This window comes from Bacillus rossius, chromosome 5 (genome assembly GCF_032445375.1).
Source record: "Bacillus rossius redtenbacheri isolate Brsri chromosome 5, Brsri_v3, whole genome shotgun sequence".
NCBI lineage: Eukaryota > Metazoa > Arthropoda > Insecta > Phasmatodea > Bacillidae > Bacillus > Bacillus rossius.
The window spans coordinates 59,846,023-59,868,549 of record NC_086333.1 but is presented as its reverse complement, the minus strand read 5'-3'; the positions used below and the strand labels follow the sequence as shown (position 1 = coordinate 59,868,549).

The 22,527-nt window shown below is 33.8% G+C and overlaps 1 protein-coding gene across 4 annotated transcripts in view; it reads left to right on the top strand.

The window, feature by feature from the left end:
• The window catches only part of LOC134531859 (MYND-type zinc finger-containing chromatin reader Zmynd8-like), an 89,438-nt gene that overhangs the window by 33,457 nt on the left and 33,454 nt on the right, over positions 1-22,527 (top strand). For all 4 annotated transcript variants that reach the window (XM_063367856.1, XM_063367857.1, XM_063367855.1 and 1 more), the window contains 6 exons: positions 3,052-3,317; positions 6,142-6,226; positions 14,495-14,675; positions 17,726-17,859; positions 19,328-19,543; positions 21,572-22,504. In XM_063367856.1, the coding sequence (XP_063223926.1) occupies positions 3,052-3,317; positions 6,142-6,226; positions 14,495-14,675; positions 17,726-17,859; positions 19,328-19,543; positions 21,572-22,504 (1,815 nt within the window). The remainder of the gene's footprint in view (positions 1-3,051; positions 3,318-6,141; positions 6,227-14,494; positions 14,676-17,725; positions 17,860-19,327; positions 19,544-21,571; positions 22,505-22,527) is intronic.

The window sequence follows — 22,527 nt, the reverse complement described above, 5'->3', positions numbered from 1 at the left end:
ATTAAATTTGAAGCTGCATCTAAAATGTCATTTTGTATCTTTTGTGTATCTTTAGATGAATACTTGGCATTTGCAGGTATATTTTTAAGATAAGTACTAAATTGTTCATTTTATAAACACATAAACTTGACCAGTTCTTGAAAATTTCCAAAATTACTTTCTGGAAACTGCACACTTCTTCATTTGAGACATCACTATTACCAAAATGTTCTTTTTTGTTATTAATTTGAACCTCCCTATGTCCTCTCAAAGCAAAGTTTTGGTGTGCACTAAATAAGACGCTTCTTACAAGTGTCTTTAATGCGTCCCTATTATTTTGTGTTGTTTGTGCCATATGTTCATTGAGTTTAATTGAAACAGCACCAGTTTTTTTTGTCCAACCATCTTGTACTAGGATTAGCAAAATTTATGAGAGCTGGAATGTTCGTGCTTGTTTGCCATTTTACATACATTTTTCTAGTCATTGTATTAAAAATAGTAGTGCTTACCTGCCTGTGACAGAAAAATTCCGGCAAAGGAAACAAAATACAGCGACATTGCTAACAGAATATTTTGTCCAAGAATATTAATTTTTTATACCAGTTAGTCTGGAAAGATCATCGCTTTCCTCCTATGTTTGGCTTAGGAAAATTTAGCTTGAGTTGTTTTGGTCCAAGATTAGCATATAAGCTAAGATCAAATGGTCGTTTTAACTCTTCACTCGTAGAAGGTTCGTCTACTATTAGTTTTTTCACAGTATGTATTTCTTCATTGTTAGAATCATTAACACTAGTAGACTCACCATCATAACATTTCTTTGAGCTTTCAGTGTTCTCCTTAGAAGTATAATACTGTTTTAACTGAACTAAAAACCTTTTCATTAGAAAAATCTTAGAATAGAACCAGCGAAAGATCGCAAAACAGAAGTAAGCCAAGTGGTATAGGTTGTGTTTTGTTGTGACAGTACTGCCACTACCAGTTCGATCCGGTGTTGCCACATCGTGCCACGTCGGCTTATAATTACTTGTAACTACGAACGTGTTGCACCAAAATACACAATGTGCTGTTACTTGGTTTGTTTAAAAATATGAATATTTATCATAAAAAATATTAATTTAGTACTAATTTACTTTTTTTATAGTTTTCAAAATAAACATAATGTTTAAAATGAATTGTGTGTTTTTATAAAAAATTTCCCATTTTTAATTTTGAAAATGTTTGAGCTGCCATTGAATGAGTTATTTAGTAAACTTTGGTTTCTAACCAATAGCACTTTACTTAATGTCCAAATGATACAATTAATAAGGAATATCTCCAAAATTTTTGTAAAATAAAAATATATGTTTGCTTCCAAAGAGTTTAGATTTGTAGGACTTCCCAACCCACTCCATTACTTTTAATGTAACTAATTGAGGAATATGAACCATTTTCCATTAATTGTTTATATGTGGTACTAAGCTTGTCAAACCAAAAGCCACTTTTGTGGGGTTAATAATTAGTCAAGAAATGCAAGAGTGATGGTAGATGTGAAAAGTTAAATAATGTTTTCAAATAACCATTTATAAATCATGTAAGATGCAAATATGCAACACAAACATCAGCCAACGTTCAATGTCTTGCAATTTGGCTTGCATTTTCACCTTCTATACTTGAAGTTAAGTGTTACAAAAACTTTTGAAGATACAGTCGTGTTGTTGTTAGTAAGCTACAATTTTCATTTTTTTTTCACACACACACTATGTTTTCACTTATGATGCTTTATTAAATTATTAATAATTCCATATATTTTTGTAAAAACAGTTTTTGACTAGTCCCAGATGAAGAAAATTATTCTACTGTTGATGATTTCTTGCAACATGTGTGTTTTGTAAACTACTGCAGTTTTTGTGCATTTTTGCATGTTTCATTCTTGCACTGTTGCAATATTTATATCCAACCTAACAAATTTTTTAATATTGTCTTTTTCAAAATAAGTTTTATATTGTAAATTTTTTATATTTTATCGATAGTAAACACATGTTTTCTGAATGTTGACAATTATTAGCACTTGGTGAAGCCATAACTTACTTAATCAGAAAAGTCTTTAATAAAAAAATATTAATTGCAACTAACTGTTTTGTGTTTAAGATGTCTAATAATGGTAACTTGAGATTTCACTCAACTGTTTTGCATAATAAAATGATCCTGATTAAGAAAACATTTTTTTTTGTGAATGTTGCTTTCAAACACTAAGGCTGGCTTTGGTGATCATTTTAGTAACAGATCTGCAAATATCCTAATGCATAATTAGCTCACCAACATAACCTAATTTCATGAATGAATTTGTCGAGACCCTAGTTGATGCTGTCATTTGTGAGACAGGTAATATTTAGAGGCCCGTATTAGAAGCTACATCAGATGTACCCAACTCTGACTAGCAACAATCAGGCACATTGAAATCACCATTGAGCCCAAGCCAAAGCAAAAAATATTTTTTTTTATAGTGTATTATTAGTAGACAATTTACAGAACAGACATAGAAGATAATGATATGTATAGAAAAGAGTTCTAACTGCTTGCGATTGAAATCTTGCAGGTTTACGACATTTTCAAATGATGAGCTGTTCTGTGTGTCTAGCAACTGTCGCTTTAACTGTGTGTGTGTGTGTGTGTGTGTGTGTGTGTGTGTGTGTGTGTGTGGAAAATGCTGCAATATCCGTTTTGTGATAAGGAGTTGCTTGTTATTTGGAGTAAATCATCCAAAATAAACATGTATATAAAGTCCATGCTTAATTTTTGTTGACATTTTTTGCCTTAATATGAAATATAGTAATTGTATTAAATATGAGTAACAGTGTTGGTCTGCTTGGTAAATTGTTTGTTTCAACATGTTATTTATGCTTTGTGATGGCTGATGATGTGTGGGGTAAATAAAAGAATAGGTATTTGACCCTAACACTATTTTGGCTTTGAGTAATCTGGCAAAATCGCTAATTTGACATGGCCACGGTTCAGAACATGCAGTATATCACCTACGGCTGTATTGGAGTGGGATTGTTACTGACTGGTGGGGTCCCCCGCGGTTGCCCACAGCCGCCCATCAGACGCGACCAGTTCTGCTGGACCTGCCACAAGGACATCAAGGGGCAGAAGAAGAGCCAGGGGAAGCGGGCGGAGGAAGGCAAGGCCCTGGAGCAGCCCTTGCTGGTGAGCTGTGTGGCGTGCCCTCGCATATACCATGCTCGCTGCGTCAAGAACGTCTCGTCTCGCACCGTCACCACCACCGACAACAACGTCATGGAACTGAAGCTCTGCATGGAGTGCGAGAGGATAGTGGATCAGGACGGCAGCTCAAACGAGTAAGTTCTCCACTCATTTAATATTCATAGGTAGGGACACCTGTATTTCGCGAATACATTTCGTGTCAAGGTATTTCACAAAATACTGTAGCTTTGGTCCTGTGGTTATTGGCTGCGGTCAGTGAGAGGTGTCGTCCCGCTCTTGACGGGGCCAATGAGAATGTGGTCACCGTACTGCTGCACCCTCACAATTTGCCATGACTCTTAAAAAAAAACTACAGTGTTTTGTGAAATACCTTGACATGAAATGAAATCGCGAAATACAGGTGTCCCTATTCATAGGCTGTCTCCAAGTCAAGTAAGTCACAAAAAAAATAATAATCAGTAAGGTGCTGCAAGTAATTAAATTTTATTTTCCAGCAGCTAATTCCTAACTTGCATTTTGTTTTTTTGATGCCTCACTTAAGTTTATAGTCTCTTAAGTTTATAGCCCGCCTAGCCATGGGTATATCTGTATTAGTAAGGCGGAATGATAAAGTGCAACTCTCACTGGTTTTTCTAGCATAGTGTCTCTATTAAGCGCAAGGTCCTGAACAGGCGTGCAGTCTTCTTGTCGTGCATAGGACAACTATGAAATATGAGCAGTAATGATAACATTAGATGGCGAAGAAATTTACTGCTTTCAAGAATCTGTATCTGGCAGTTCATGTCTAAAAATTATTCTGAAAGCATGCTTTTTAGCTTTTTTAATTCCCCTAAAAATACAGTTTAATAACGAAATACGGAAACAGAACAACTACTCATTCGCCCTCAGCACATTTTAAAATGCTTTTCGTAAACAGACAACAATCTTGAGCAGTTTTTAAATTTTGTGGTTTCTTCTGAAGCTTTGTATGCTGTATCTGTGCCCGTATACGTGGGGCTTTTCAATATAAATAGTTAGAGAATGTCAACTTAAATCACATAGAAATTATCTCTGGAGAGGTTTCATCTTTGTATCACAAAAATCAGCAAGTTCCTGCAAATAGCAGATATATTTTATATTATGTTTCATTTGGCTTATCATTAATAAAAAAAATCTGTTATTAAAACTATTAAAAAAAATTTTTAAGATCATAACACACTGATTTACAAGGTCCAGGTAACACTCTGATTCATTTATGGCTTTGCATGCTTATAAACAGGAAATGTGTATAGTGCATTTCATCTAATTGTAGCACTTTTACACCAATAATTTAAGTTTAAGTTCAACTTATTCAATGTCAAAACACCAAATCACATTTCCTGATATTTTGTAAATTATAGTAGCTGTATTCTAGGCAAATTGTGTGATTGTGGACAGGTGTCCCCCCCCCCCCCTTCCTTCCTTGCAAGCAAATTAGGTTCAAAGTGTTCAAATTGGTTGGAACTCACTGAACATGATTAAATAGGGAGAAAAAGATTACACAGCACATAACTATAATGGCATAGTATACTGTATGTGTATATATATGTATGTATGTATGTATGTATGTATATATACACACACAACACACACACATATATATATGTATATATAAAAGTGGCAAAGATGAAATGGTATAATTACACAATACTACAAGAGAATATTGATAATGCCTGTGATAAGTAGGTTTATTGAAAATGTATAGTACACAATTTAATGGGAGGTTTTAAATTTATTTTTAATTAATTTTATTCAATTATAAGTATTTTTAGATTTATATTTATTGTTACTAAATCCCTGTCATTTAAAGTGAAATTAATGGTACTAGAAAATATTTCTGCTCTTAACAAGGGTAAATATTTTTATTAGGTAATTAAGTATTTAATAATTTTTTTGCTAAAACAATACATTTCACATAAGTACACAAAATGGTTACTGTTCTATGAAAATAGTAAATCAACTTAATATCTTTACACCACATATGTTCTGTTAATAAAACCTCATAAATATCATATACACATGCTCCACTGTTATATCTATTTCCTTTAAGTTACAAATAAAGTTACAGAAAAAGATATGCTAGTATCAGTGTATAAATAACTGTTGTGGAAGTTCATGGTTAAATTTTTTTATTTCAAATAACTGCAAGCTGAGGTTTTCGGTTAAGATGAGTTGAAATCAAGCTGTAAATAAATTTTTAGGAATTTGTGTAGAGGTGTGTTTATTAATAAATGGAGTTGAGTAATAAAGTTAATTGTCGGGAAGTTATTTTAAATTTTGTGTAAAAATACACCTGGCTTCGCTACTAAATGATTTCTTTAATTATTGAAGTCATATATTTATAGTATGTTAAGTATCATTGTCATCACAGTGAGGTGAAGCGGCAACAGAATTAATTGGTGGGGAAAACGGGAATACCAAATATACCAAGAAAACTCACAGTCCAATGGTAACCTACGGACCTTTTACAATTGCAAAAAAAAAAAAAAATATGGTTTTATTATGCTGGGAATATCCTAGTTGGGTCAGACCCGTTTCAGAGCCCACTTGTGGAACTCAGGCTCATAATGCCTAAGCATCCAGAAGCAAAACCATCCTCTTTATCGCCAACTCCAGCACATGCAAGTAAGACAGCCGATCTGGCCAGAAATACGGCAGATCACAATTCACCAATTATTACCCAAAAATAAATAAACAATGAACATCTTTAATCAAATGATAGACCATGCTATTTCCCTGCTTTTATATTTTTAATACTGTTGCTCTATTTCAGCCTCCAATTCCTTTTTAAGTAATTAATCATGTGGAATACAGTAATTTTTTACATAAAAACGACAGAATTATGAATCGAAAATTGCCTTCTCTGCTGGCCATCCAATGCCGCCACCAGCTTGACGAGACAAGTTTAGTGCACTCAAACCTTATTCTGCTGTGTTCCAGGAACGAATTAATGCGCAAGATGTCAGTCGGGCAACTGAAGGCTGTTCTCACTTATGCCTTGGAACGAGTCATGGCAGCAGATGGGGTTAGTACTTCTGAAGCTATCAATATTTTATTTTTTTAATTTTTAAATGTAGAGAGGATTGTGTTGCTGTGCTAGCGACATAAATTATGTACTTGTAATGTTGTTATGGCTGTGCTGGTTGAGTGGTCAGATCACTCGACTCCCACCGAGGCGATCAAGGTTTGAGCTCCAGCTGGGTCCAACCCAAATTTTCAATAAGTGGGAAACTCGGCGGATTCTGCCATGAGACTCCCGTTTACCCCCATCCATTCATTCCGCCTATGCTCCCTTCTCATATTGTCACCTTTTATCATCTCTAATGACACAATTTTTGAAGAAATGTTAAGCCCTAATTTATTTCATCCACAGTAATGGATAGATTAATAATTTTCACTGGACTTGCTAGATGGAAGCAAATCTTAAATAATTTATTTCAGTGCTGTTGGCCAGTTAAAAGGCTGAAAAATTTGTTGGGCCAAGTATTTTGGTTGCACATTTTTTCATTTTTTGTGTTAATTAGGCCTGTGCGAATATTCAAATTTTGAAATACAAATAATAAACTATTTGTATTCAATTCAACCTCAAATACTAACACTTATAAAAATTTATACACACACACATATATATGTATGTGTGTTTGTGTGTGCATGCGTTTTTTTCTTACGAATACGTGACCTAGCATACCTTGTGAGTTAGTCGTATACCAATGTTCACTGCTTAAATTGTCATTTGTGTTATATAAATACTCTGTTCTGATGTTTAGCTGCATATTTAAGAAATAAATTGTATGATTTAAATATTTTATCATATATTTTCCACATAAATATTCTAGCTTACTTAACCTAAACAACCTTTCATTTAATATTATTTGTAGAGAAGTGTGAATATCAGTTTTTTAGTTAGAATCGAATATGAATACCCAATTTTTTGTGAATACAAGAATTGAATTTGAATAGTAAGAATGAGAAATAGATACCAGTAAAAAAAATTTTCACATCATGTAATAAATAACTTCTGGAAAATTAGACAGGTAATACTAAACTGAAAGGTTGGTTAAGTTAAGCCAGCTACAATAATTATAAGTAGGGATGGGGCGACCGAATCCAATATCCGCCGAATCCGCCGAATCCTAGGGATTCGAAGATTCGGCGGGTCTGATATAGGATTCGTCAAAGGATTCGGTTTTTTACTATTTACGGGGAAAAAAATACAGTAAAACTCGCTTACGAGGTTCCGCATGGTAGGTTTTTCTGTATAAAGCGTTTAAATTGCTCGAGGTCTCATTATTTACGCCATTAAATGTGTGATATAAAGTCCGTTAAAATTTTTTCTGAAATTTCCTGTCTCAAATAACGGCACACGTAAATATGAAGAAAAGACAAATGAACAACAACATACGAAGAAATATGGATGATGTACCATAACTACAGTACAAACCCAATAGTTATTTTAAGATAATTACCATAATAAGAACTAAAGATTCTTTGTAGAATACCATAACTACTTCAGAAGCATGATAGCTACCATATTTGCACTATAGTTACCGTAACAACCGAGATGTATATTTACCGTGATAGTAATGTATTATTTATTTATGACATATTAAATTAAAGAACATTGTTAAAAAAAAAGGATGTTAAACTTTGATATGTACGGTTGGCACATGTTGCTAAGAAATAATGCGATGTGAAAGAATGCCGTACTACTACGAAAAGTGAAAATGGTACTCGTGGATTTTTAGGTTATGGCAGTCTCTTTCGTTTTTCAGTAATATCGGCCAAAAATTAACAAGCGTACCAAGGTAAGTAAAATAGGAGGTAGGCCATTCCGGGCTCGCGCGCTTTTATTTCCCCTCCTCCGCCGCACGCCGTGACGTCACTTGGGGGACACGAGACGCCGCTTTAGCGATCAACAATAAGCAATATAGCAGTTGTTAGTTGGTTATTATGACTTTTGGTCAGTGACGTGGACGTTATTGTGTTGTGAATAGTTTTCCGTACTATTTTCTAAAACACTTAACGATTTTTAATTTAATATCTTTCATCCTTTTCGTATGCTTGTGTAGCTATTTATCCGTGAATATTTTGCATCTTTTTCGAACATGTTTGACGTTTCGTAAACGAAATTTGTGTGAGTGTCGGGAAATGTTTCCTGAACTTTTCACAGTATTTCCTAGAAATAATATTATTGTTAGTTATCGTGTTCAACAATGAGTAAAAGCAATCACAAATGAGCGATAGCAAGCTGCAGTAACTATGGACGCAAGACTTCAGACATTATTTACCAACGTTTTCCTACAAATTTCGAACTTCAAAAGTTGTGGGTATCACGATGCAAGCGGGAAGTTAAATTTAATATCAGCAATGCTCACGTGTGTTCAGTCCACTTTCTTTCAGAAGAATATGAGCGAGACTTAATAGTCTAAGATCCGGGTGCAGGATTAGTGCGTTCATCGGTTTTTTGCGGAAAACCAAACTTTTATGTATATTTATAATTAGGAGAATATATATTTATTTATCATAATGTTTAACAGCCAGCAACCCTTATTTGCGGCTGGATTTAATTAGGCAACCATATATGATAATAAATAGAAAAAAAATTAGCTTTAATTTGATATATGATTAATAAATAAACGTTATGAACGTATAAATGTATCGAAATCATACCTGTTTACACCTGGCTGCGAAGAGGTACGGCCAAGTCCGCAACGGCAACCGTGATTTTTTTGAATCTTCATATAAATTGCCGTGATGTAGACGTTATTTTATTTAAAAAACAAGTGAATGAATTTTTTTTTCAAACATCAATTAAAAATAATTTAATTAAAAATACTGGCGGCCAAATTTTGATAGGCAACCTGGTAAATATATATTCTTCTAATTATAAATATACATAAAAATTTGGTTTTCCGCAAACAACCGATAAACGCACTAATCCTGCAGCCGGATCTCGTACTATAATGAACGAGGTTTTGGGCTCGCCAGTAAGGAAGAAGTTGCGACCGAATGCAATTCCTTCCCAACAAATACCCAATTGGCATGCACAACAAACAGTGTCATCAAAGGCCCATCGGAAGAGCAGGTAATTTACTTTAATGTTTAGTTAATTCTAACTTTATAATTTGGCGTTATTTGTTATAGTAAACTAGTCTTAAAAACCTTATACATTCTTTTGACCTTATGTATGATTTTAGCACAATAATATGTAGATTATTATCAGGTACGCCATTCCCTCAAATGTTAGAAATTTAAACTACTAATTTTTTATTGAGAATTCAATAGAGATAATTATTTCTAAAGTAAATATTTTAATATACCAATTAAAACTGCTATAGGGTCTTTTTTCATTATGACAGCTGGCAGGTCAATTTTATGTAGGGAGGGTCGCAGGCTTTAAAATAAAACATAGAGTGACTTCAATTTATTACGTGACACGTCGGTTAACAAGTAGTTGGAGTATTTTACAATATTCGGGTCTCGCCGCTGTAAACATGTTAAAGATTAATTTAAAAATTATAAGATCAATTTTATGACCTATAGTAAATTAATACCTATATTTTAGCTTGAGACTTTATAATTGTTTAAATAATGTCACGGAAACACGGTTTGAGCCGTCTTTTTTAATCTTCAATAAATTCATATTTATGTAAGTAATACAAATTTACATCGCGACATAATGCGTATAAAATGCCACTTGGAAAAGTGTAAATTGCATTGTTGTATCAAATTTTTGCCAATAACTTTTGGAGTACTACTAGGCATACTCACATTTTAAACACTATGCTTATGGTATGCGTAGATTTGACAATAAAAATGCATGAGGGAACATTGCCTAATAATTTATATTAGCATTATATTAGCAGCTAGTATGCATGCATAAATAGAACAATTTATGATTTTTTTTACAGTGATAAGACATTGAGATATATTTAAGCTTATACATACGTTTAAATTAACGAAGTTTCCTTTTTACAAGTAAAAAAACTGCAAATTTACATTTAAAAATTGGACTCAAACATTTATCAACACAGAAGTAATTTCTCGATAAATATTATCTACAAACTAATACATGTGTTGCGAATCATTGTTTTTGCTGCTGTATCTGCTTCTGAAAGTAAAATGTTTATGTAGTTTGGAGCAATAACTGAATCGCACTTCAGCTCCGGCGATTACCGTCGCTGCGCGGCATTACTTCCACCCGACCAGCTGTCCCCCCATTGACGTCGTACACTACCAACCAATGGCGCGCGAGTAACTGGAGCGGCCCCCCCTGCAAGCGTACTGTATCGGAAGTCGGCAGAAATGCCGATTCGGTAAATCTGTATTGTACGGATTAGCGCCAAAAAAAATCGTACAAATATGAAATAACTTTCATTATATGCTATCTTACGTCCTCTTTTCAGAACCGCCTGCGGAGATAAAAAAATTCCAATTACTTTTGGACATATCAAATTTTTTAATATTCATTTTTTGGCGATTTTTTTAAAAAAAAAATTTAAAAATCCGAAAATACCTTTATTCTGTGCTCTTTAACTTCCTCTTTTCATTAAACCCGGCGGAGATCAGAAATTCCAAATACTTTAGGAGATATTGAATTTTTTTAATTTTCATGTTGTGCACTGATGCGGCGTTAAGCGGGAAGCCTACGATTCACACATCTTTCTGGACATACCCGAATACTCACGTTGGCAAGCCTTCTTTTCTTAAAATTAGCAAGAAGTAATTAAAAATACTTTAAAACATTGTAGATGGTTGGTTATATTAGGTAAGTATAGCTACATTAAAAAAACTGTAAAATCATTTTCTGGTTGCTTAGCAAATAACATTTTAATATGTAGCTATCCAGCGCTAGGAAACCGTTTACATAATTTCACAGTATTTTTAATGTAGCTATCCTAACCAAATCAACCATCCACAATGTTTTGAAGTATTTATAATGTAGCTAACAACCTAATTGACCATTAGTTTTCATGAGTTGCATATTTATTTACAATAAACAAAAAAAAAAAACAAAAAAAACAGAAGATGCACGATCCGGCGTTTGCCTCTCGTCTGTTGAAAGAAGGCTTGCCAACGTGAGTATTCGGGTATGTCCAGAAGGATGAGTGAATCGTAGGCTTCCCGCGTTCACCATTGTTGCTTGTTTACAAGTATTATTATTTATTTTTTTCGCGACGTAGTTGAACGACTACATCACGTAAAAAGAAAATTACGTGAGTTCCTACTGTTCATCCTTTTTCCCGGTTTGTTAGGTCAGGTCAGCTACATTATAAATACTTTAAAACTAAACAACCATTAAAATTAATTTTAATTATTTTTAATGTCCGTTCAGTTTAAAAGTATTTATACTGTAGCTGACCTGACCTAATCTACCTTTGTCCCGTTTTGTTAGGTCAGGTCAGTTACATTATAAATACTTAAAACTATACAAGTAAAATTAATTGATATTATTTTTAATTTCCGTTTATTTTGAAGTATTTATCATGTAACTAACCTTACATAATGGAAAATTTCTGTTATTTAGGCATTCATGCACACACGGCAAAATATAAAATGGCGTCTGTTGAATGATTACATAGGGCTTGTATTGCAAAATAAGAACGGCGATATCTCCAAAAGTAATTGGAATTTTTAATCTCCGCAGGCGGTTTTGAAAAGAGGACGTAAAAGAGCATATAATGAAAGTTATTTCATATTTGTACGATTTTTTTTGGCGCTAATCCGTACAATACAGATTTACCGCCGATTCAACTAAATATTGGCAAAATCGGCTTGTTCAATACAGCTCTACATTTAATGACATGAGTAAACATATTTCAGACTTCAGGATATTGAAAAAGACTTTAATTTCCATGTAGGTTTATGTGTGTATGTTTTTTTTTTGCAAGTGTAATTTGAATGAAGTAAAATGCTTTTATTTTTATTACTTTCAATTTATTAAACTTTAATGACCAGTTACAGATATTTATGACACTAATTTTGAGGTTAAGCAATTTTACTAAAGCATTCCAGCCAAGCAGGTTGCCAGCGAGAGACGCTTCTCTTCTGCTGGAAACACTATCTCCAATCGTAGAGCTAATTTAACTCCTGAACGTGCAGAACAAATTATTGTTCTGCATGATAGATTAAAGAACAGAATTTAATAAGAGACTGTGAAAATCTCTCTCAGAATTACTGTGCTGAAAAGTGGAAATGCTGAAACAATGTGAATGTACTTTTCAAACAACATGATTTTTGGTGCTAAGTTTGTTGAAGCTCAGTAAGGACTCCAGAAAAATTGGCAAGGATGAAATTTTCCCAAAGATATGTTACATTTACACAAACATATACTGGGTTATGTTATTTGGATGATATCAGTTACTAATGAACCAATGGAAACAGGTAAGATTCAATGGAAAAAAATGTTATTTTTGTATAGCAGTCCAAAATGTAAACACACACTGTAAATAGTTACCCAAAATTAATAAGCCCACTTCATTTTAATACTTTATTCAAACATTATACTAAGTTTAAGATAAAAATAATTTCCCAAAAGTGTAACTGTACCACAAAAGCACGAGCTCGGCTCAAAGTAAAATTCTTAGGCTCGCAGACCTCTAGCTTATTTGTAGAAAAAATCCTAACCGCTAATCTGTACGAAAACTGAAATTTCTCAAAAAAAAAATTTTGTCTTTATATACACTTAGGCTATACCAGAAATGTACCAAACTACATGTGATAAAGTCAAGGGACTTCTAGTGCAAGCAGAATACATCTCACTTAACATTAGATATGTGGACATCATCTGTTAAAAGATTCGGGTTTGGGTTCGAGATTCGGCAATTCCAGTCAAGGATTTGAGTTAGGATTCGGATTCGAGGAAATCAGGATTCGCCCCATCCCTAATTATAAGAAAATTTTTTTAAAGATATTTGAATCATGAAATCATTTTTTTTTTCCAAATAATGTAGTTATTTTAACTTAACTTAACCAAACTTAATTTAACCTAACCAACCAACTAACCTTTCATTTTAGTTCCTATTTTCCTTATATTCTACAACCTAATCTACATATTGATCCAGAAAATTTTCACGAACCACAAAAGTTAATTTATTTTAATGCTGTATTTCCAAATTGGTGATTGAATGAGCTCATATTTACATATTTAAACCCTAGTTATTCATGAGTTTTTGTTGTTAACGGCCACCAGGTAAATTTTGTTTTAGTTCAGAAATATTATAAAAACAATTTTTGCTAATTTTATCAGGAATCTTAAACCACTTACATTTTTTTATCATACATTTTTGAGCCACAACATCTGCTTTGTCGTAGATATATACAGCAAGTAAGCTGCTACTGTGTGAGGTGTTTTAGTTCATGGTTTTTGACTTACGTTTTGTCGTTACCTCCCCTAACATTTTTGAAGTTCCTAAAGCTAAGTTATTAATTACAGTGTGCCAGCTGGGTCAGGGGTTCAAAAACAAAGGCCAAGTTAGGGTGTTCCGTAGGTACGATGCACTATGGTTAACTCTGGCTGTTCTGGCCACTGGAACGCCACACTGAAAAAATAACACACACGCGGAGACTCTGAAACACTTTTATTACTAACGACCTCACTATCAAAACTGCAACGACTACTTGTAAAAACACAGCGAGACTGCCCATTCTCAACAATGCTACCTCAGTTCAAATGCCCGCGTCTAACAACAGGATAGCAACACGGTAGAGCTGAACAGCACACTCACAGTAGAGTCTTCCTATGATGATAGCACAGGACAGCAGATGAACACTCACAGAATAGTCCTTGTCCGCCCAATCTCGCAGTCTTACCACTCCAGTACCGAACTCCATCCACTCGGCACCAGGGTCAGCTGCCGACTGCCTCGCCATCACTCCTCTGTTCCCCTCCACTCTGCCGCTGCCGATGGCGTGCGAATCTTCGCAAAGCCGACCTCGGGCAGCGTGCTCTCTTTATATATTACTAAGGTGTTTCATAATACAAAAACATAATACAATTACCCTTATGAACCTACAAATACACAGTTACAATCTTAAATATTATAGTTCATGTCCCTTTATCCCATTACAGACATATGGAGGTCTCAAATGTCAGGAGGGCAATGGCGTTGCACGTCAGTTATTTTGTCCCCACTTCTGGTGTGTGTGACGAAATGAATACAAATAATATTTTGTTTTCAAGTTGACACCGTAAGACCAGTTTGGATGGAAAAAAAAAATGTTAATAAAAATATAACGGGAGATCATGTTACAATGCAATCCAGAATGTCAGAATTTTCGCTTTGTGTTGCAGTCAAAACACTTCATGGATCCCGTGGATCCTCTCCAGCATCCAGACTACTTGGAGTTCATTGTGAACCCAATGGACCTAAGTACAATAAGGAGGAAGCTCAAGTTTTCAGAGTACACCTGCACGCATGCATTTATCGTGGACTTGAAGTGGATCGAGCATAACTCTGTTATATTTAATGGCGGTAAATATCTCTGTCATGTCTTTTACTTGCAGGATAAATCAGATGTAGGTTTAGATTATGATATTTTTATTAGGGAATATTAAACTTATATGTAGTAAGTGTAAGCGTTCAATGTTAACAGCATTTCAGGGAAATTAAATAATTTTTTTTTCCTGAAAACATCTGGTAAATTATATATTTATGTATATATTGTGTAGTGTATATTGATGGGCCAATAAAATCCTCAAATACTTATACCTGTGTAGTTGACAAGGAATCTATCAAAGATATTTTTGTATGTGCCACCAGACACAATGCTCTGGGAATTTTTGCTTACCACTTCAGGGAACATTTCTGACACAAAAAGGAATTTTTTTGTATCCTAAGCAAGTAAAGATAGTAATTTTTTTATTTTAAAACTAAGAATTTTGTGTTGAATGTTTGTTTCAAATGTTTCTTTAAAAATTAAAATTTGTATGATTTGCTTGTATATTATTTTATTCCTGACTTGAGGTATATTATCTGGTTCGAAGAACTCTTTTAAGAATCTGTTTCGAGATTAATAATTATAGTTAAAATTTTAGCTGATAATTAACACATTATATAAAATAACATATACAAATGTTTTCAAGGTTACAATAAATATTCATAGTAAACCTGTGACAAGAATAGTAATAGTACAATTAAAATAACCACTTTTTTTTTATTAATAGAAAACTTTTTAAAATGCTAATCATATCTTTGAAACCACAAGGCATGATAAGGCATACAGGCTTTGGGGTTTTGCATGAAACAACAATATATTTCTTTTTATATATAGTACTCTAGAAGTTGTGCTTACTACTGATTGATATCACTTAATGTTATGTATTATCTAGACAATTGTATTGTAATTTTCTGTGCTTGTCGCCATACAAACCCAGGCTGTAAATAAAAAAAAACTCCGTGAACTTGGTACATTTAGTTACTAAGTGATGAGATATGACCTGGTTTACGTAATTGCAATAAATATGAACTGAAAAAATATAGTATTAGTGTACCCATTTACATATATTTTTTTTTAAGTTTCTCCTACAGCTAGTAAAAATTAACATGTGTTAAATGTAGAACAAATACATGATGGCTAATAATATTACTATGTACACCTGATTTTAACAAACAGTTAATTGAATTTATAAGATTTTGAAATACTACTTTCCTCTGTCTCCTCCCCCCCTCCCTTCCACAAAGCCCTTTTCTACCCCTTAAATCAGATTTTGGGCTACTCTTGATGAAATTTGCACACTTGACGCTCAAATTAAGAAGACAATTAGTGTCTACATCTGATTTTAAAAAAAATCCTCTTTCCTTGTATTCAGTCTGAGCAACACTGGGTACTTCAGCAAGTAATTATTTTTCATTTATTGTAAATCATTTTATTTTTGACACTTGACTCCTAGATTTGGATTCGAGGTATTGTCTGGGATTTGAATTGGAGAATATTGAGATTTGACTCATCACTGAAAGGGTTTTGCTTGGTAGGCATAGAGAATAGAACACCCACTGTAATGGTAAGACATAGCTTACCTTTGGATCAGCAACAGCTTATCTCTTAGGCTTAACAAATTTTGCTTTACATGCATAGAGAAAAGAATACCCACTGTTTTATGTTTGTATTTCATGTGGAATGTCTTATCTCCTAGTAATTTCTGTTATGAAACTGAATTCACCACATTTGCATTTCCTTAGGTATGAAATTTCATAATTATATTTATCCTATATGTTAATCCAGTATATGGACTAGCTATATTACAAATTTTAACCAAATCCATTCAGTATTAAAAATGTGATTGAGCAACACATGCACAAACATTCATCCAAACATCCAAACTTCCACATTTATATATTAGTTGGATAGGAGAGGATTAGTATGATAGGATGGGATATACATACAGGCTGAGTCTGAATTTGACGGACAAACTTTAACTGCTGGTTCACTGTTAACACCCGTCCCTCAAAGTAACACCCTAATTCGTTCCAGTAAAAAGGGCACTAATCAAAACAACGCTAGTCACATACTTTTTCCCATAAGAGAGCATTTTTATCAAAATAATTTGTTTTCTAAATAGGTTTAAGTGTGATTGCTGACTTCCATTTTAATCAAGAGATTACTCCCGTTAAAATTTATTTACAGTACTAATATATATCTAAATCAATTTGAAGTACATTTAAATAAGAGTTGAATAACATTTTGAGACTAAACAACCTAAAATTAAATTTTAATAATTCACATACTGTATAGTTTACATAATAGGGCTTGGACATAACATTACTGAGTAGGTGCTAACATTTCTGTTATTAATAAAGGAGATATATTTCAATTCTAATAAGATTTAAAAAAACATAAACTTAACATTTTCTATTATTAGAAAGATTATTTAACCTGTAAACGTAATTCCTGACACTGTTGATTTTACTAAATGTGTGTCTGCCATGGTTTGCCACTAGTTCATCCTAATGGCTTAAGGTAAACTAGCCCTGAAAGCTGCTTTTCTCTCCAGAGCTGCCTTTGACATGCTGGATGGTGGAATATAAATGTTTGCTGAACACTTTGGCGATGTCTGAAATAATTTGGCAATTAAGGAAGCGAATAGCTTTTGCGGAAAAGAAAATATTGTTTCTTGATTCGTCACATTATCAATTTGTTGCATTGCTAATTCTAATTCTTTGAATTGTATTTAATGCTACACAAGTGCCGTTGTCATTGTGCACGCATTGAAATAAGTAAAAAATTATTTTTGTTTTATGGTTTATGGTTTTTTATGTCTCTTCAAATTGGAAACTACAAAGTGTATTCAAAAAATGTTAAATAATATTTTACAGTACCTATTAAAATTCCTTTTAAGTTTCAGTTTTATAAAATCTGTTAGTAAATTTGAAAACTGAACCACCTATTTTTAAAAATATATTTTCAGTATGTTGTATACAAATATCTTAAGATTTATCCATTGTTTAGTTAAGCATTACATAATGACTAATTGGTTGTTAATCTGGGCATACTGTTCTCATGGCTTCAAACCTTCTGATTGCAGAACGTTCTATGTTCACCACATATGCAAAAATGATGTTGAGGTGTGGCAAAGCAGAAGTTGAGAGGATTGAAGCATGTCCAGATTGTTTTAGTAATGCTTACAACTGTGGTGAAAACTGGTTTACAGAAGTTTGTGTGAGTATCCTGTTTTGCATTGAAACATGTTTCAGAGTTCTCATGATTGATTATATAAGCAGGATTAGCTTGCCTTACAATTGAACTGCTGCTGTCTACTTTTTCCTCTATTTATTTTTTTCTTTTTTCATTCGTACTTATCCTTTCTGTGTTGTGGGTCTTTGGTAAGTATGCACAAAAAACTCTTGGAATACCAACTTTCCAAATCTGTTATCTGAAAATTAGAAATAACTTAATCTTAAAAAAATGGAGGCAATCTAATTATAAATATACTTTTCCTGTACTTCTGATGACTGCGGAATGATTATAATTTAAGTTTCATTGTAGCAAGGGAATTGTACTAGTGATTTCTTGACTTCATCTAGTGAGACTCACAATTTTTAGTGCAGTTTGAATTAAAATGATTCAAAGCTGTTCATTCAGTTGCTCCTGTTTAGCACCAACCAAGAAAAAACACAAAATAGATACTTTTAATGAATATTAACAGTTTTATCTTCACTTACGTTCATTCGTTTGCTGTGATGTTTTGACATGTTTTAAGAGATTAAAACAGCTGTGTATTTTATGCCACAGTTCATATTATGCGACTGTACGTATGTCATTATTGCATGGAACACGCAAACACTTAAAACTGACCTCTTTTCTTATGTTTGTAAAACTGCTGTTAATAAGTTCCAGGCATCAACCCTTCCCTAATACTTATGCTTCCTGTCCGTCCTATTGGTTTTTCACACAGTCAAGTCTCCTACAGTCTTATCTGAGAGTGAGCAACAGGAAAACAGTAACTCTGTATAACTTTTCTACATTTTTCTCATGAAATGACACCCAAAATATTTATATTAAATGTGGATGGCCTCACGTCTGATATGAAGGTGCAAATATACTTAAAAAAAAATTTTTTCACTGAAAAAAATGACCTTGTATTATGTCCGGTGTCGTGTGTATGCCAGAAACTAAGTAATCTATTAATAACTTAATTATGTTAATGTTTCTGGAGGCAGTGATTGCTAACACATCAAATCAAGTGGGAGGGTCAAGGGTTCTATCCCAGTTCCCAGCAAGACAAATTTTTGAAAACTCAGTCAATTACCAATTGACGGAGTTCCCATTGCCTTAAGCATCTGTGCGTGACTAAGAGACATAACACCTTACCTTAACTCATTTATCATTCTAACTGGTCATCTCAGTTTCTCTTGGGCCTCTGTATTTAGGCTTCAGTGTCTTTATGTCTCTACTTTAGTGCTTTTATTAGCATTTTTTTTTCTTTTTGTTGGTGGGAATGATAGATTTTTAAAATTATTTCTTCTGATTTCCCCCATTTCCCTTTTCCTAGATGTACACCCCTGCTCATGTATGTTCTCATATGATTATACTTTGTCAGTTTAGTGCTTTTTACTGACCCTTTAAACATTTCTCTATTTCCCTTCCTTCATTGGGTCTTGTTTGAAATTTAGATTTTTTCTTCCAGAGGCGGCCTCATGTGCTAGTGTGGGCGCAGATGAAAAGCTGGCCGTCTTGGCCAGCGAAAGTAATGTCTGTGAAGAAGGACAAAGTGGATGTTCGTTTTTTTGGGGACCACAACCGCTCTAGGCTCAGCTTCACTGACTGCTACCTGTACAACAAGCACATTCCTCAGTTGCCCCGTAAGAAGAAAATAAAGGATTCGTTTAAGAAAGCTCAGCAAGTAAGGTTTGCAGAATACTGTTACTGCTGTTTGTGAATTTAAAACTTAACATGTTCCTGTCAAGTGAATTTACAATTGGATTTCATTCAAATAATTCAAGAGAGTTGTTAGCGTAGTCAAAAATAAATGGAGTAATTCAGGAATCCTTTTTAATTTATCTAAAATCCTCTGCTTTGGGAAAAACTTCAGCATTTTCTTTTAAGATGATTTCATATTCTCATGAAAGTCACTATCGAGCCGCTTGTACAGATTATTTTGTGAGGATTCTGGCTTTTGACCATGATCACCAGGTCGCATTACTGTGCTGCCTGCGTTTTTAGTTCGCTCAGAGTTTACGTTTCTGTTGGTTTTCATTTCAGTACAGTGTTTCCCGTTTCGTAGTGGGTTGCATCTCACATTTCATGGGTACATTTTCATAATGATTTATTGAAGATATTTGAATCATTGATGCAACGTGATATCACAAACCTTTTGAAACAGTGATACTCATTTGTATTTTCTTTTATAGAGCAGCTCTTTATAAATTGTTTTAAATGACATTTTACTGTAAATTAATTTTTCTTTGTTATTCTCGTTAAAACTAGATAGTATATTGAAGTTAAATAATCAGATAAAATCTCTAATCCGGCATGGCTGTGGTTCTGAATGTGCCGATTTAAGACCTTTCTCTGATAATGTACTTTTGTATATATTACTGGCATTTCATAATGTAACTTTTGAGATTTAAGTCAGTTAATAACATTTTGGTTGTTAGATGTTAATGAGATTACAAAAATAATTATAGTAATATTTTGATGTTGACATTATTACAATAAATTAAACATATAATTTATTCATTAAGTAATTAAGGAACTGTTTATTCACTATCTGTTCATAGCAAAAAAAATTTATAAATTATTACTAGTTTTTCTTGTGTTTCTTGTTCATTAATTGTTAATAATTGTTAATGTCATTCTATTTACTCATTTCCTAATTCATGTCATATTGATTGTTTCACTTTTTTTATACTAACTGTGATATATTGTATCCTTTTGTCTGTTTTTTGTGTGTTATTTATGTTATTGTATATGTCCGTATATGTTTGGTTTTGTTTTGGATGTTGCTGCTACATGGTCCACTTGCATTCCGTGTGTAGGCCGACGTGGATATGCCTACCTGCTGTGGTTTCCCCTCAGGCAGCGCTTAACTACTTTGGTGCTGACTGTTTTGGAGTGTCCATGTAGCAGCATGAATCACTACTGTCCTTGTCTTATATTTTTTGTGCCCACTGCCCAAGCCCTTGGCTGTTGTTTGGGCAAGTAATAAATTTTAAATAAATAATTAATTATTCCAAAATTCATATGAGTAAATCTGCAGGAGTAAAGACTAGTTTGTTAATTAAATTATACAATTTTATTAATAATTATGCACATTCCTTTTTCTGAAGTTTATATACACACACATGAGCCTCTCACATTTTGACTGGATTTCCCTGTTATATCTATGTTAACAGCTTTTGTTGCTTTTTTTTTTGGTAATTAGTTGTGTTCTTTACGTTATTTTCTATTTATTTTGTATTTAATTAATGTTTTTGGTTTGAAACTTAGAAATGATAATTGACTGTAATAAGTAGTTTCTCATGTTCTGTATTTTTTGTTTCCATACATATACTTTAAGAATCCTAATTTAGTCTGTATACACGTGAAGTGTAAATAACCAGTGGAAAGGATGGATGGAATGATTGGAAGGACTTAATAAATCTTCAAATCATGAATTATGTACGAATTTGTATTAATAAAGAAATAACAAAAAATAAACATACTGATAATTAATTAATTTAGCGAATAAAGGGATGGAAAATCAATGTATGAATTTGTTAAATAGTACTTTGTAGATCCAGAAAAGAGTATATATATTTTTTTTATTAAATCTGTTTACTAAAAATGCCTAATGGAAATATAATAATATTGCTATAAAAATGCTCTTGATTTTTAAAATTCTTGTATATATCTCCAAATTATTAAACATTTTGTGATTCTCTTGTTACAGGAAACAGAGTCTCACATTGAGAAGTTGGAATATAAGTATGGCCCATTCAAATATGCAGATCCTGAAGCTCGTTTCGACCCGCCAGTTATTGAGAAATTGCTGCAACTGCAGCTGTCGCAGTATGAGCCGCTGCAGGACAGCAAGCCGGTGAGGTCTGCGAGGAGGAAGCGAGATAGCACGAGGTCCTCTAGACATCAGCCCAACAAGTCCCAGGCCCCACAGCAGCAGCAGCAGCAGCAGCAGCAGCAGCAGCAGCAGCAGCAGCAGCAGCAGCAGCAGCAGCAGCAGCAGCAGCAGCAGCATCAACAACTGCAGCACTGCGACGTGACAGGTGGAGAGAATCGCAGTGGTGTTGTACCTGAGAGTGATAAGAAGAGCAACCCTGCTGTGATAACAGACCCTGAGAGCACTGAGCAGTCAAACCAAGCTGAGGTCGAGAAATTCACTGCTCCTTTATCAGACCGCGATGACTCTCGTGTGCCTGGTGATGCTGAGGTCGAAGGAGAAACAACGGTCAGTGAAAGTGATGTGGAGTGCAGTGGAGTTGAAAACAACGTTCTTGCGGAGCCTGAAAGCAGTAATGTCGCAGGAGATGGTGGTGTAATTACAGTTACTGGAAATGTGGAAGGTGAATTAGAAGGGAGAGCAGGAAATGGCACAGATGCCGAGGTGATGGATGAAGACTTCACATCTGAAAGAGATTTGGGAGGGTTAGAAGACCACCCGATCTCTGATGAAATCTGTCGGACAGGTACCAGCAGTTTGACTGATGAAGAATTGTCTACAGAAATGTTGCAGACAGAGTCTACTGAAGAGGAAAGCCCTTTTCTTGGTGTTGGCAATGATACGTCAGATGTAGATAGTTCACTGATTGAAGATGATGGTGACAATGACAACGATGGAGGCGAGGAGAAAAGTGTTAATTCAGTTCAGGTGAATGTTCCATAAATTTTGCA